Source organism: Humulus lupulus, chromosome 7 (genome assembly GCF_963169125.1).
Source record: "Humulus lupulus chromosome 7, drHumLupu1.1, whole genome shotgun sequence".
NCBI classification, from domain to species: Eukaryota; Viridiplantae; Streptophyta; class Magnoliopsida; order Rosales; family Cannabaceae; genus Humulus; species Humulus lupulus.
The window spans coordinates 205481574-205495115 of NC_084799.1; the positions used below are offsets into that span (position 1 = coordinate 205481574).

A 13542-nucleotide genomic window follows, 5' to 3' on the forward strand; every position below is an offset into this window, starting at 1 on the left:
AAAGAGTTTAGAGTTTAGAATGGTCGTACCTCATCATAGAGCATGTCAAGAGTGCAACAAAAAAGGAAACAAAAATCAAAACAAGAAGTTAACCTAAAACATAAACAAAACACACATTTACCAATAATTGATGAGAGCGATCAAGGACCATGGTAAATAGGATCCTCAAGAAGGATTTCATCCACTTTAGCAGTTTTCAATTCTAAAAATGGTTTCAATTTTTGTCCATTCACTTTGAATACATTACCATTATTAGGATTTTCAACTTCAATGGCTCCATGTGGAAAAACAGTGCGAACAATGTATGGACCTACCCACCTAGAGCGTAACTTCCCCGGGAAGAGATGCAAACGAGAATTGTATAAAAGGACTTTTTGACCGGGAGAGAAATCTTTTCGCAAAATGTTTTTGTCATGGTAAATCTTCATTCGATCCTTATATTTTTTGGAATAGTCATATGCATCATGCCTAAGCTCTTCTAACTCATTTAATTGAAGCTTTCTTTTCTCACCTGCTTTGTCTAACGAAAAATTCAATTGCTTAATTGCCCAATAGGCTCTATGTTCTAGCTCAACGGGTAAATGACATGCCTTTCCATACACAAGTCTATAGGGAGACATTCCAATGGGTGTTTTGTATGCAGTTCTATATGCCCATAATGCATCAACGAGTCTTAAGGACCAATCTTTCCTAGATGGATTGACAGTTTTCTCTAAGATGTGCTTAATTTCCCTATTTGATATTTCGACTTGACCACTAGTTTGTGGGTGATAAGGTGTAGTGACTTTATGTGTAATACCATATTGTTTCATTAAATGCTCAAAAGATCTATTACAAAAGTGTGTACCGTTATCACTAATAATAGCACGTGGTGAGCCAAAACGGGAGAAAATATTTTCTTTTAAAAACTTAAGCACAACTTTATGGTCATTTGTGTGGCATGCAACAGCTTCAACCCATTTAGACACATAATCAACACCAACAAGAATGTACAAGTTACCAAAAGAGTTAGGAAATGGACCCATAAAATCAATGCCCCAAACATCAAATATTTCAACAATAAGGATAGGGTTCAATGGCATCATGTTTCTTCTAGTTACACCTCCTAACATTTGACAACGTTCGCAAGATTTGCAATAAACATAAGTGTCATGAAAAATAGTAGGCCAATAAAATCCACATTGTAAAATTTTCAAAGCAGTTTTCTTACCACTAAAATGTCCACCACATGCATGATCATGACAAAAAGATATGATTTTAAGTTGATCACAGTTTGGAATGCATCTCCTTATTATTTGATCAGGGCAATATTTAAACAAATAAGGGTCATCCCACATGAAATTTTTCACTTCAGAATAAAATTTAGATTTTTCATGCTTAGACCAATGAGAAGGAATTTCACCAGTGACCAAATAATTCACAATGTCAGCATACCAAGGCAAAGAAGATACATGCATGAGTTGTTCATCAGGAAAAGTTTCAGTTATAGTGGTGGATTCATTATTAGTTTCAACAACAATTCTAGACAAATGATCAGCGACAACATTTTCAGAACCTTTTTTATCTCGTATCTCTAAATCAAATTCTTGTAAAAGCAATATCCAACGAATTAGGCAAGATTTAGCATCTTTTTTTGACAAGAGATATTTCAATGCAGCATGATCAGAATAGACAATTATTTTAGATCCTAACAAATAAGACCTAAATTTCTCCAATGCAAACACAACAGCAAGCAATTCTTTTTCAGTTGTAGAATAATTTAATTGAGCATCGTTTAAAGTTTTGCTAGCATAGTAGATTACATGAGGTAACTTGTTAATTCTTTGTCCTAGAACAGCACCAATAGCATAATCAGAAGCATCACACATTATTTCAAAAGGAATATTCCAATCAGGAGGGCGAATAATGGGTGCACTAGTCAAAAGAGATTTCAATCTTTCAAAGGCAACATGGCAATCATTATCAAAGACAAAAGCATTTTCTTTTCCGAGCAAATGACATAATGGGCGTGAAATTTTGCTAAAGTCTTTTATGAATCTTCTATAAAAACCGGCATGGCCTAAGAATGATCTAATTTCTTTTATTGTTTTAGGTGGGGGAAGTTTTGAAATAAGGTCAACTTTTGCTTTATCAACTTCTATTCCCTCAGATGAAATTACATGACCTAAAACAATTCCTTTTTTAACCATAAAATGACATTTTTCCCAATTAAGAACTAAATTCTTTTCTTTGCAACGGATTAAAACAAGAGAAAGATGGTGTAAACAGTCATCAAAAGAATTTCCAAACACAGAAAAATCATCCATAAACACTTCAAGATTTATTTCAACCATATCAGAGAATATTGCAATCATACATCTTTGAAAAGTTGCAGGAGCATTACAAAGACCAAAAGGCATGCGACGATATGCAAAGGTTCCAAAAGGGCAAGTGAAGGTAGTCTTTTCTTGATCTTCAGGGGCAATGGGGATTTGGTTATATCCCGAATAGCCATCAAGAAAACAATAATATGCATGGCCAGCTAAACGTTCAAGCATTTGATCAATAAAGGGTAAAGGAAAGTGGTCTTTTCTAGTAACATTATTTAGCTTTCTATAGTCTATACACACTCTCCACCCCGTTTGCACTCGAGTAGGGATTAATTCATTTTTCTCATTTTCAACAACTGTGATCCCAGACTTTTTAGGCACTACTTGAACTGGACTAACCCATTGACTATCAGAAATAGGGTAAATGATACCTACATCTAACAGTTTAAGTACTTCTTCCCTAACGACCTCTTTCATATTTGGATTTAACCTTCTTTGACATTCCCGAGAGGTTTTAGCATTTTCTTCTAGATGGATTCTATGCATGCATATGGATGGGCTAATTCCCTTGATGTCTCCAATAGTCCAACCTATGGCTTCCCTATGTTTTCTAAGGACATTTAACAATTTATCTTCTTGTTCTTTATCTAAAGCAGATGCTATGATAACAGGCAAGGTTTCAGACTCTCCTACAAAAGCATATTTTAGATCTTCTGGCAAAGGTTTAAGGTCTAACTTTGGAGACTCGGAAATTGATTGAACATGATCTAAGGGTAAAAGGGGTTCAACTTTGGTTTCATTCAAGGGCATAGACTCTAACAAAGAATTGACATCATCATTAAAATCATCAATATGCAAGTTCATACCAAAGTATTTTTCACAAAAATCAAGTAAGTCATTTCCATCATCTTCACACATACTCTCTATCATGTTAACTTCATGCACTTCATCACACTCAACAGATTTAGCAACATTAAAAACATTTAATTCAACAGTCATATTTCCAAAAGATAATTTCAATACACCATTACGACAGTTGATAATTGCATTAGATGTAGCTAAAAATGGTCTACCTAGAATGATGGGTATTTGAGCATGAGCATTTTCAACAGGTTGAGTATCAAGAACAATAAAGTCCACAGGGAAATAGAATTTATCCACTTTAATTAAAACATCTTCTATAATACCTCTAGGGATTTTCACTGAACGATCGGCTAATTGAAGTGTTATAGAAGTTGGTTTTAATTCTCCTAGACCAAGTTGCTTATACACAGAATAAGGCAGTAAATTCACACTAGCTCCTAAATCAAGTAAAGCTTTGTTAATGAAATGATCGCCAATGATGCATGAAATTGTTGGACAACCGGGATCTTTATATTTCACAAGGCTTTTATGTTGAATTATGGAGCTAACTTGTTCAGTTAAAAACGCCTTTTTTGGAACATTTGTGTTTCTTTTAACAGTGCAAAGGTCTTTTAAGAATTTAGAATAGGCAGGAATTTGTTTAATGGCATCTAAGAAAGGAATGTTGATGCTTACTTGTTTGAAAACTTCTAAGATGTCACTATATTGGTTGCCTTTCTTGAGTGGAATTAATCTTTGTGGAAAAGGAGCTTTTGGGATGGAAGGAAGGATTTGAGCATCATCTTTTGAAATGTCATTTGTGTTGGAACTTTGAGGTTGGCTTTGGTCTTTTTCAACTTGAGGTATGTAATCGGGTTTGACAATTTGTTTTCCGGACCTAAGAGTTGAAATAGACTTAGCTTCTTCTTTATGACTAGGAGTTCCTATTTCATATTGGCCTTTAGGATTTGGGATGGGTTGGCTAGGAAATCTTCCTTTTTCTCTCTCAGTTACAGCATTAGCAAGTTGACCCAATTGTGTCTCGAGTTTGGCAATGGATTGAGACTGATTTTGTAAGATTTGTTGGGTGGATTGCATGAATTGTTGTAAGGTGTCTTCTAAGGAAGGTTTTCTTTGTGGAGGGTAAGGTTGACTTGGTTGGGCATGATTTGGATTTGGCAGGTGGAATTGGTTTCCTTGGTTCATTTGTGGTTGGTTTTGTCTCCAAGAAAAATTGGGATGGTTTCTCCAATTTGGATTGTATGTGTTGGAAAATGGGCTATCAGAAGAAGGTTTTCCATATGAATGTAAAGCATTAGCCTCTTCAGAAAATGTTTCAACAAAAGAAGGGCATGATTGAGCATTATGACATGAACTAGCACATAAAGAACACACATCTTTTTTAGGTTGCACATGAGAATTCATAGATTGACTTATTACTAAGGCTTCTACTTTTCTTGCTAATTTATCAAATGATGTTCTTAAATCACTTTCTTCTTTTATTTCATATTTTCCTTCTCTTTTCGATGAAGGGTTGGCTCTAGACCTAGGCTCAGAGTAATTCCATTGTTGTGAATTAACAGACAATTCTTCAAGAGCGTCCCAAGCCTCTTGCCCTTGCAATTTTTAAAATTTTCCAGTATGCATAGATTGAATCATTTGTCGGTTTGAAGGGGTTAAACCATCATAAAAATATTTTACAAGTCTCCATTTTTCAAAACCATGGTGGGGACATTTTAATAATAAATCTTTAAATCTTTCCCAACATTCATAAAATTCTTCGTTATCTTTTTGATAAAATTCGGAGATTTCTCTTCTTAAACTATCAGTTTTGGACATGGGGAAAAATTTAGCAAGAAATTTATTAAAAAGTTGATCCCAAGTAGTGATGGTTCCAGTTGGAAGTGAGTTTAACCAAGCTTTGGCTCTATCTTTTAAAGAAAAAGGAAACAGCCTAAGTTTAACTGACTCATCTGAAAAATTTTGAAAACGAAAGGTTGAGCAAATTTCCAAAAAGTCTTTTACATGCATGTATGGATCCTCTCTTTCTAAACCATAAAATGATGGTAACAATTGAATGATTGATGGTTTAAGTTCAAAATGAGTAGCATTAGTAGTGGGCAAAACAATGCATGATGGGGCATTAGATGAAATGGGTGAAAAGTATTCAAGAAGAGTTTTCTCTTGCACAACATTAGGTTCTTGTTCCATTATGCTTAAACTTTCAAAAACACTTTCAATTTCACGTACAGACACTAATTTTTTCACCAAACGATTTTTTGAATTACGATGCCACTGATGCATACAATGTCACAAATTTCACCAAGTAACACAAACAATCACAAGAAAACAAATTTCTGATGTGGAAGATCAGTTAGAACCGCAACCACAGAGCATACTTATAACAAGAAGAGATTATAATATTTATATATTTTTTTTTTGTTATGATTTTTATGATTTTTTTTTTTTTTTTGTTTAACTTGTTCCCAGGCCTATTTGATTCCACTTACTCACAACTTAATAACAACTCCCCGAGGTTAATTAATAAGCGTGGATGGGAACTTTGCCAAATTTCCTTTAAGAAAAAATTGCTTATGTTGAAGAACAAGCTTTGTTTTTTTAGTTTTTTTTTTTCAAGTATTTTCTTAAACAATAAAATTACAACTAACTAAATGCGATAATTAAGAAGAAATAAAATAAAATGACAATAGCAATAGTGAATAGTTATATAAAAATTAGGAGGCACTTATGCCATCAACTAAATTATCAACAAAAAATAAAATTAGGAGGCACTAATGCCATCAACCAACAATAATAATAATAATAATAATAATAATAATAATAATAAAACTTAGGAGGCACTAGTGCCATCAACTAAGATAAATAAAAATAAATAAAATAAAATAAAAGCTAGGAGGCACTAATGCCATCACTAGAAGAGATAAATTGCTCAAGTATGTAGGAGGCAAAAATTGCACTCAACTATCAAGTATTTAGGAGGCACTAATGCACTCAACTAATAAGTAAGTAGGAGGCACTAAATGCCATCAACTACCAAGATATATATATATATATAATATAATATATAACAATATAAATAAATATAATATATAACAATATAAATAAATATATATATAACTTTCTTTTTTTTTTCTTTTTTTTTTTATTTTTACTCTTTTTTTTTCAATTTTTTTTTTAGATATATATATATATATTTTTACTTTTTTTTTTTAAAGATAATTGTGCAAATAAAAAAAAATAAAAAATAACTAGTAGAAGAATGTTACTTACCTTGTAGAAATATCGTTTCTTTCTAGCAACTCCCCGGCAACGGCGCCAAAAACTTGTTGATCCCAAAAGAGGGTGTTTTAATAATTAAACTCGCAAGTGCACGAATCGTTTCGGAATATAATGTTTATGTAAGTACGAGGTCGAACCCATGGGAGTTGACTAACATCAAAAGAAACTATTTCAAACAAAGCAATAATATTCTAACCTAGTTCCAAATATTTGATGAGATTTTGTTTTAGAAAAAATAAAAGACAAGTAATAAAAATATTTAAGATTAAATAGAAAAATTGTTTTCAAATGATATATAAAAAATAAGATTATTAAGATGTTAGAATCCACAAAATGCAAGTTCAATAGTATTTATAAGTATATTGATTCCCAAGTTTTAATATAGTTGAAATAAATCACACTATATATTTTTTCAAAATATATTTTCTATTCAAGCACAAGTTACTCTTTAAAAAATGTAGGATTTTTCTTCACTTATATAAGATATAATTTCTAAGCATTAGTTGTGTTACAACCTAATGAAACTACAAAAAATCAAAGATATTATGTTTAGGCAAAATATGATACTTATGCTCTAAGAATTAGATGTGAACAATTTAATGAAAAACATTTAATCAAAGAATATCATATTTTTTTTGCATAATGAAGAACTAAGTGTAATATGCTTTAACACTCAATAATAGATGAAAAATACATATCATTGATAGAAAAATCCATAAACAATGTTACACAAATGGGAAATCAACATACAATAAAAAATACTATCTAGTTACATTTTGCTTCATCATCATCTTAATAACCTTTGAAAAAGATTAGAAGCTCATAACTAGATAAAAATTACAAAATAACATACTTGACATGCTCTTCAAAAGATGAAAATGGTAGAGAGAAACTAGTGAAAAGAAGAGAGAAAAATGTGTAGAAGAGGTTGAAAAATATGAAGAAGAAGAGCTCCCCAAATGGTCTTACAAGACTCTATTTATAGGCAAAATGTGGATATTAAATTAATCAAATTAAAATAAATAAATTGATTAATTTAATTGTGTTGGGAAGTGGTAGGATAAATAGAGTAAGTGTAAGAGTATTGGAAAAATGAAATGTTTGGTTGGGTAAAAGATTAGTGAAAAGCTATGGTAAAAAAAATGAATTAGGAATGTTTATTTAGGTGAGAAAAATAGGGAAGAGCGAATTGATATTTAAGTGAAAAATATTGGGAATGAAAAATGTGAATTTTGATCTTAGTTTTATGGCTATTGGTTTGGTTGTCTTGGCATGGCTGAATTGGTGTGGTCTTCGGAAGGCTGCAGAGAAAAGGAGACCGAAAATGGGCCTGGGCTTGAGTGATGTGCTGAAGAGGGATTCAGTTGAGGCTTCAGTGATTAAAGGGCCAGGCGAATCGGGCCCAGGCCTGGGATATGTGATGCTCGGCAGGTGCTTTGGAGCTGGCCGAATGTTGGTGGAAGAACCTTGGTGAGCTTCGGACAGCTGGCAGGAGAAGGATATGCTGAAGCTGAAGCATAGGCGTTGAGAGGGAATGCTGAAGGCTGATGGTGTGAGTTAGTGGCATGCATCACGCGGGCCTGGCTGGTGAGTGGGCTTGGGCCCAGGTGCTTAGTTGGCTCTATTCTTTCAAAAATAACATTTTTTTTTCCTTATTCCTTTTTCTTTTCTTCACTCTTTCTTGGCTCTTCAAGAACAAAAAATAGAACCATATCCTACAAAATAAATGCAAATTAAGTCATAATAAAATATTTCCAATTATAAATAATTCATATAAATTCTTTGAAAATATTAATCATAACTTAATTTAACATTTAAGTTCAACAATACTCATTTATTTATTTATATAAAATTTTACAACAAAATAATTATAAAAATACATAAAAATCTATAAAAATTAAAATGAAACTAATAAATTCAAAAAGTAATTAAAACTTAATAATTTAATTAAAAACTTAAGAACTAAATCATTTTTAGCTTAAAAAATGTGGTAAAATAACTCTAATTTCTAGAGTTATCATTGCATTGCATTACATATCATACAATATGTATAATTTGAGCATATACATATTCTTATAAGTGTTTTCATGTATAAGTATAAAAGTTGTGTATGTGATGTTTATATGTATGCTCAATATTATTAACCTTGTGGCATTTGAGTTGTCTTTTATGGGTGTTTGATGTGCTCAAGATATAAGAAAGTATGAAATATATGGACAAGGCATGGAATTAAGTGAGGAAAGTGAGATATAGAAGGCAAAAGATGTTAAGTGGTGAAAAATAGTACAATGTCGATTACTAGTATTTCGGGGTAAAATTGAGTATTAGTGGATTTACCAAATATAATTGAGGTATGATTAAGGTCTCATTGATGAAGTAAAAATGGTTTTAGAACCATTAGATCAATTCTTGATGGGAGGTATACATAATCAGTGGTATTGATGCAAAGTGAAAACGAGCTTAGCATAAGTGCGCTACGCTCGATTGGGTAAGCATAACTATTGGGTATGAACTCATATGGACCTAAGGTTTGGTGTGAGTGTTTTACACATAAGGATAGTAGGCCTAGCATATGATTAAGTCGAAATTATTTAAGTGATAAGTTTTTCATAAGTCAAAAGGTGAAATGATGAGGTGAAAGGTGTCAAATTTTGATACAATAAGACCAAATCATTGAAAATAAAGAATTTTCATCAACATTATCACTTTGCACGACCATTACTCTGAAAAACAGAGAGAAAATAAAACCAAAAACCATTTCTTGGCTGGTTTGAAGAAATTCTAAGGAGATCCAAGTGAAATCAAAGCCAAAGAAGTGGATTAAGCTTAGTTCTAGCCTTTTTATGGTAAGTTCTTGTACTTGGAAGTTAAACTATGTTTTTGAATTTTTCTGAGAGCTTATCTATGGTGTTTTATCTCTTGTTAAGATATTTCTTGGTAGTTTCCAAGTGGTTTGAGGTTTAGAAAAGCTAGAAGAGATTGTTTTCGCCGAAAAGTTGCTCGGTAAGTGAAATTTTGTGTTTTATGAGGTTTTCGGGGTTCTTGGAGTACAAACTGAGTTTTGGTTATTTGATTGAGTTTATAAGAAAGTATATATGTTTATAAATGTTTGAATAGATGTGGAGACTCATTTAATTTGGGTGATGATCTAGGAGATTAGAATTTTATCAAAATCGGTATATGATAACTTTATCATGAATCATGTTGGTATTTGGGATATATGGTTATGGCAGGTTGTTTGATGTTGATTATTGGTTGATTTTGATATTTGAGGATAGCTAAAATTTAGGGGAAACTCTGTCAAAATTTCTCCAAATGTCTAAGATAAATTTAACGCTCGATCTAGGTGGTTTAAGGCATTTTAGGCATGAATTGGATATGATGTTTTGTGGGTATTTTTAAATGAGAGTTCAATGTATTACTACCATCATTATGATGAGAAATTTATGCCATTTTCAGGATAAGCACATCAACACCTAAGACACCACTTGTTACGCGGTGAATTATATTTTGGATAGAAAGTAAGTAAAGTACTCAACTGCAACACAAGAATTACATGTTATGTGAAAGAATGCATTATATGAATATTTTGTGAGTAAGTGGTATTAACATACATTGACACTTCCTCATAAATTTGTATGCATGGCATAATAGTGATATGGTAAATTATTATATGATATAAGACCATGCATGATATTATGATGATTAATTATATGATGCCTTTGCAAGTTTTGTGCAACATAAAAGAAAGTTGTAATAAGAAGTTTAAGTTCAGTGCCACTGTTTTGAAAATGCAAATGAAAGTGTTAATAAGTGTAAACGGAGGCCTATAGTAGGCTTATAGTGGCTGCCCAATAATTTGGGCAAGGTTTTAGTGAACCAATTATATTGTTTGCCATGTTTCCGTTTTTATTTCTCCTCCATATGAGTTATTGTTATATGTATTGACACCACAGTGTGTGGCCGCCTTAACTCTTGAGCTCGATGGGGCAACGATGGAATAAGGTTTTTAATGCGTCCTACTGTGGTGATGGCTAGCCGGAGGAGAACCCATGAGATTTTATATTATATGTGTAACAAGCCCTGCAGGCACTGACCAATTCAAACAGTGTGCACAATATTAAGGGACCCAAAATTTAAAAAGAAGTTGTGTATATCCATTGACATTGGGTAATCATTAGCATTGCATGCATTACTTTGCTTACTGAGCTTTAGGCTCACATTTGTCTTGTGTTGCAGGTAGAGAAAGAAATGAGTGAATGACATAAGGAGAACTGAAGCATGGTCCTGACCCTGATTTGTACATATGAACACATCGACCTTTTGTGGGTTATTTCAGTTTACCAATGTGATATTTGTAATAAAGTGTGAAGTTATGTTTTGAAAACAAATTGGGTTATTTAATACTTATGTATAATATGTTTGAGACACACTTTATGTTTAATGTAAATAATGTGAAATAAGTTTTCAAGTTTAAAAAAAAATGTCCAGACTTCCGCAGAAATAAATTATGATATAGTTTTAAAACGTAACACCTCAGATATGGTTTTAACTAAAATAAGTGAGGGTGTTACAAGTTGGTATCAGAGCTATGGTTAAAATGTTTTGTAGACCGTTCATATGTACACATTGAGGAAATGATAATGCTCAGTTCACCTGTAAGTTTTATGTGTGCATTTATTATGTGCTGGTTGCATGCCTCATGTGCATTATTGGCTAAATGACATAAGTTATGGGAATTTTGTCTTAAGATATATATAATAACACAGATGGATCGTGAACATGCAATGGGGGCTACTGAAGGCTCTTGCAGTAATAAATATGAACAAGAAATGACTCAACTTCGAGCGGTAGTGAATAGACAAGCTGAACAAATTGAGAAGTTGTTAGCATAACAACGACAAAGATAAGCACCATCACCACCTACTGAAACTCCAACACCTCCACAAGCTCCACCTGCAGTGCACCCCATGGAATCACTATATGAACGATTCCGAAAACAACACCCACCAGTATTTGAAGGTAGCACTGACCCACTTGACGCACAAGACTGGAAGAGTTCTTTAGAAGACATCTTTGAGTTCATGCAACTAAGTCACAGGGAAAAGGTTTCTTATGCTGCACATACACTGAAAAAGGATGCTAAGATCTGGTGGGAAGTGGTTAAGCAGACTAGAGAAGTGAATCAGATGACTTGGGCAGAATTTGAACTGGTCTTCAATGAAAAGTTTTATAATGAAGTTGTGTTGACTGCTAAAGTAAGTGAGTTCACTAGATTACAACAAGGGGATCTTTCAGTGGCAGAGTACGCGATGACATTTGACCGGTTAGCCAAGTTTGCACCAGACTTGGTTAACACTAAAACTAGTAGAGTGAATCACTTCCTGGAGGGTCTGCAACCAGAATTGGCTAGAGATGTGGATATGGGACGTACAGGGCCTCTTTCTTATGCTTAGGCTGTGGAGAAAGCTTTGAGAGCTGAACTCATAGAAGAAAAGATAACAAAAGCTAAAGCTGCTACTAGCATGCCTCGTAGAGACACTCCATTCAACAAAGAACAAAGCCGCTTTCACAATGACAACAAAAGAAGGGCCCAGAATTTCCAATTTAGACAAGGACATAATAAGAAATTTAAAGGAGGTCAGCAAAACAGGCAATCTAGATTCCAACAACAGCCACGATGTCAAACTTGTGGAAAGAATCATTTCAGGGAGTGCAGGCTTCTAACTAAGAGCTGCTTCAAATGTGGCAAGGGGGATCATTTTATCAAAGATTGTCCATTGATGAAGAACCAACAAAAGAAGGATGAACCTCAAAGGACAAATGCTAGGGTGTTCACAATTACTCAAGCTGAAGCTGATACCAACAACTCTGTGGTGTCAGGTGATATTTTTGCATCTGGTATTCTCACTCATGCATTAATAGATTCAGGTGCAACACATTCATTTGCATCCTTGACATATGTAAAAAGGTTGGGTAGATCATGTGAAAAATTGTCAGAAGTTTTTAGTACAATGTTACCATCTGGAGAGATTTTGTATTCTACTCATTGGTTGAGGGGGGTTCCTATTTGCATTGATGGTAGGGAATTATATGCTGATCTAATAATGTTAGAGATGCACGATTATGAGGTGATTTTGGGTATGGATTGGCTTTCAAAGTATAATGTCACTATTGATTGTTGAAAGAAAACCGTGATATTTAAGCCTTCGAAGGAAGATGAGTTTATGTTTACTCGAGCGACATCAAAAAGTTGCATTCCTTTAATTTCTGTTATGAAGGCCAGGCGACTGTTGGAAAGTGGATGTATGGGTTATCTCGCCAGTGTGGTTGACACTTATAAGGAGCAAAAGTTAAAATCGAAAGATGAACTGGTAGTTAGAGATTTCTTAGAAGTGTTTCCAGAAGATTTACTGGGATTGCCTCCAGACAGAGAAATTGAATTTGTGATCGAGCTACTTCCTGGTATAGCCCCTGTGTCCAAGGCACCTTATAGAATGGCACCAGCAGAACTAAATGAATTAAAGATACAGTTGCAAGAACTCCTGGATAAAAAGTTTATCAGGCCTAGTTTTTCACCATGGGGAGCTCCGGTGCTATTTGTGAAGAAAAAGGATGGGACAATGCGAATGTGTATTGATTATAGAGAACTGAACAAGTTGACAGTCAAGAATAAGTATCCACTTCCTAGAATTGATGAGTAAGGAGTTTTCTGGGATTAGCAGGCTATTACCGAAGATTTGTTGAAGGATTTTCCAAGATAGCAATGCCATTGACACAACTGACGAGGAAGAATCATAAGTTTGAATGGACTGAAGCTTGTGAGAAAAGCTTTCAAGATTTGAAGCAAAGATTCGTTTCTGCTCCAATACTTACTATTCCATCTGGATCAGGAGGACTTGTGAGTTATAGTGACGCTTCAAACCAAGGTTTAGGGTGTGTGTTGATGCAGAATGGCAAAGTCATAGCTTATGCTTCTAGATAATTGAAGGACTATGAATAGAAGTATCCAACACATGATCTGGAGTTGGCAGTAGTTGTTTTTGCACTAAAGATTTGGAGACATTATCTGTATGGTGAGAAGTGCGAA

The 13542-nt window shown here is 33.6% G+C and overlaps 2 protein-coding genes, 1 long non-coding RNA gene and 1 other non-coding gene across 4 annotated transcripts; 3 read left to right on the top strand and 1 right to left on the bottom strand.

The window, feature by feature from the left end:
• Window positions 1-545: 545 nt before the first annotated feature.
• On the bottom strand, window positions 546-5363 carry LOC133792640 (uncharacterized; the record flags this gene model as incomplete). Its single annotated transcript, XM_062230547.1, has 4 exons — window positions 4919-5363; window positions 2943-4000; window positions 1267-1403; window positions 546-654 (listed from the first exon to the last, which is right to left on the bottom strand). Coding segments are annotated over exons 1-4 (1749 nt in total), but the record flags the coding sequence as incomplete, so codon positions are not given.
• LOC133793159 (small nucleolar RNA R71) lies at window positions 4870-4976 on the top strand. The gene has a single exon (XR_009874617.1). It is a non-coding gene; the product is annotated as a small nucleolar RNA R71 (small nucleolar RNA).
• Window positions 5364-9393: 4030 nt separating the features above from the next.
• On the top strand, window positions 9394-10880 carry LOC133790159 (uncharacterized). Its single transcript, XR_009873933.1, has 2 exons — window positions 9394-9455; window positions 10692-10880. It is a non-coding gene; the product is annotated as an uncharacterized LOC133790159 (long non-coding RNA).
• A 542-nt stretch (window positions 10881-11422) lies between these two features.
• On the top strand, window positions 11423-12637 carry LOC133792641 (uncharacterized). Its single transcript, XM_062230548.1, has 2 exons — window positions 11423-11803; window positions 11909-12637. Exons 1-2 carry the CDS (start codon window positions 11423-11425, stop codon window positions 12635-12637), a joined length of 1110 nt encoding a protein of 369 aa, XP_062086532.1.
• Window positions 12638-13542: the final 905 nt, after the last annotated feature.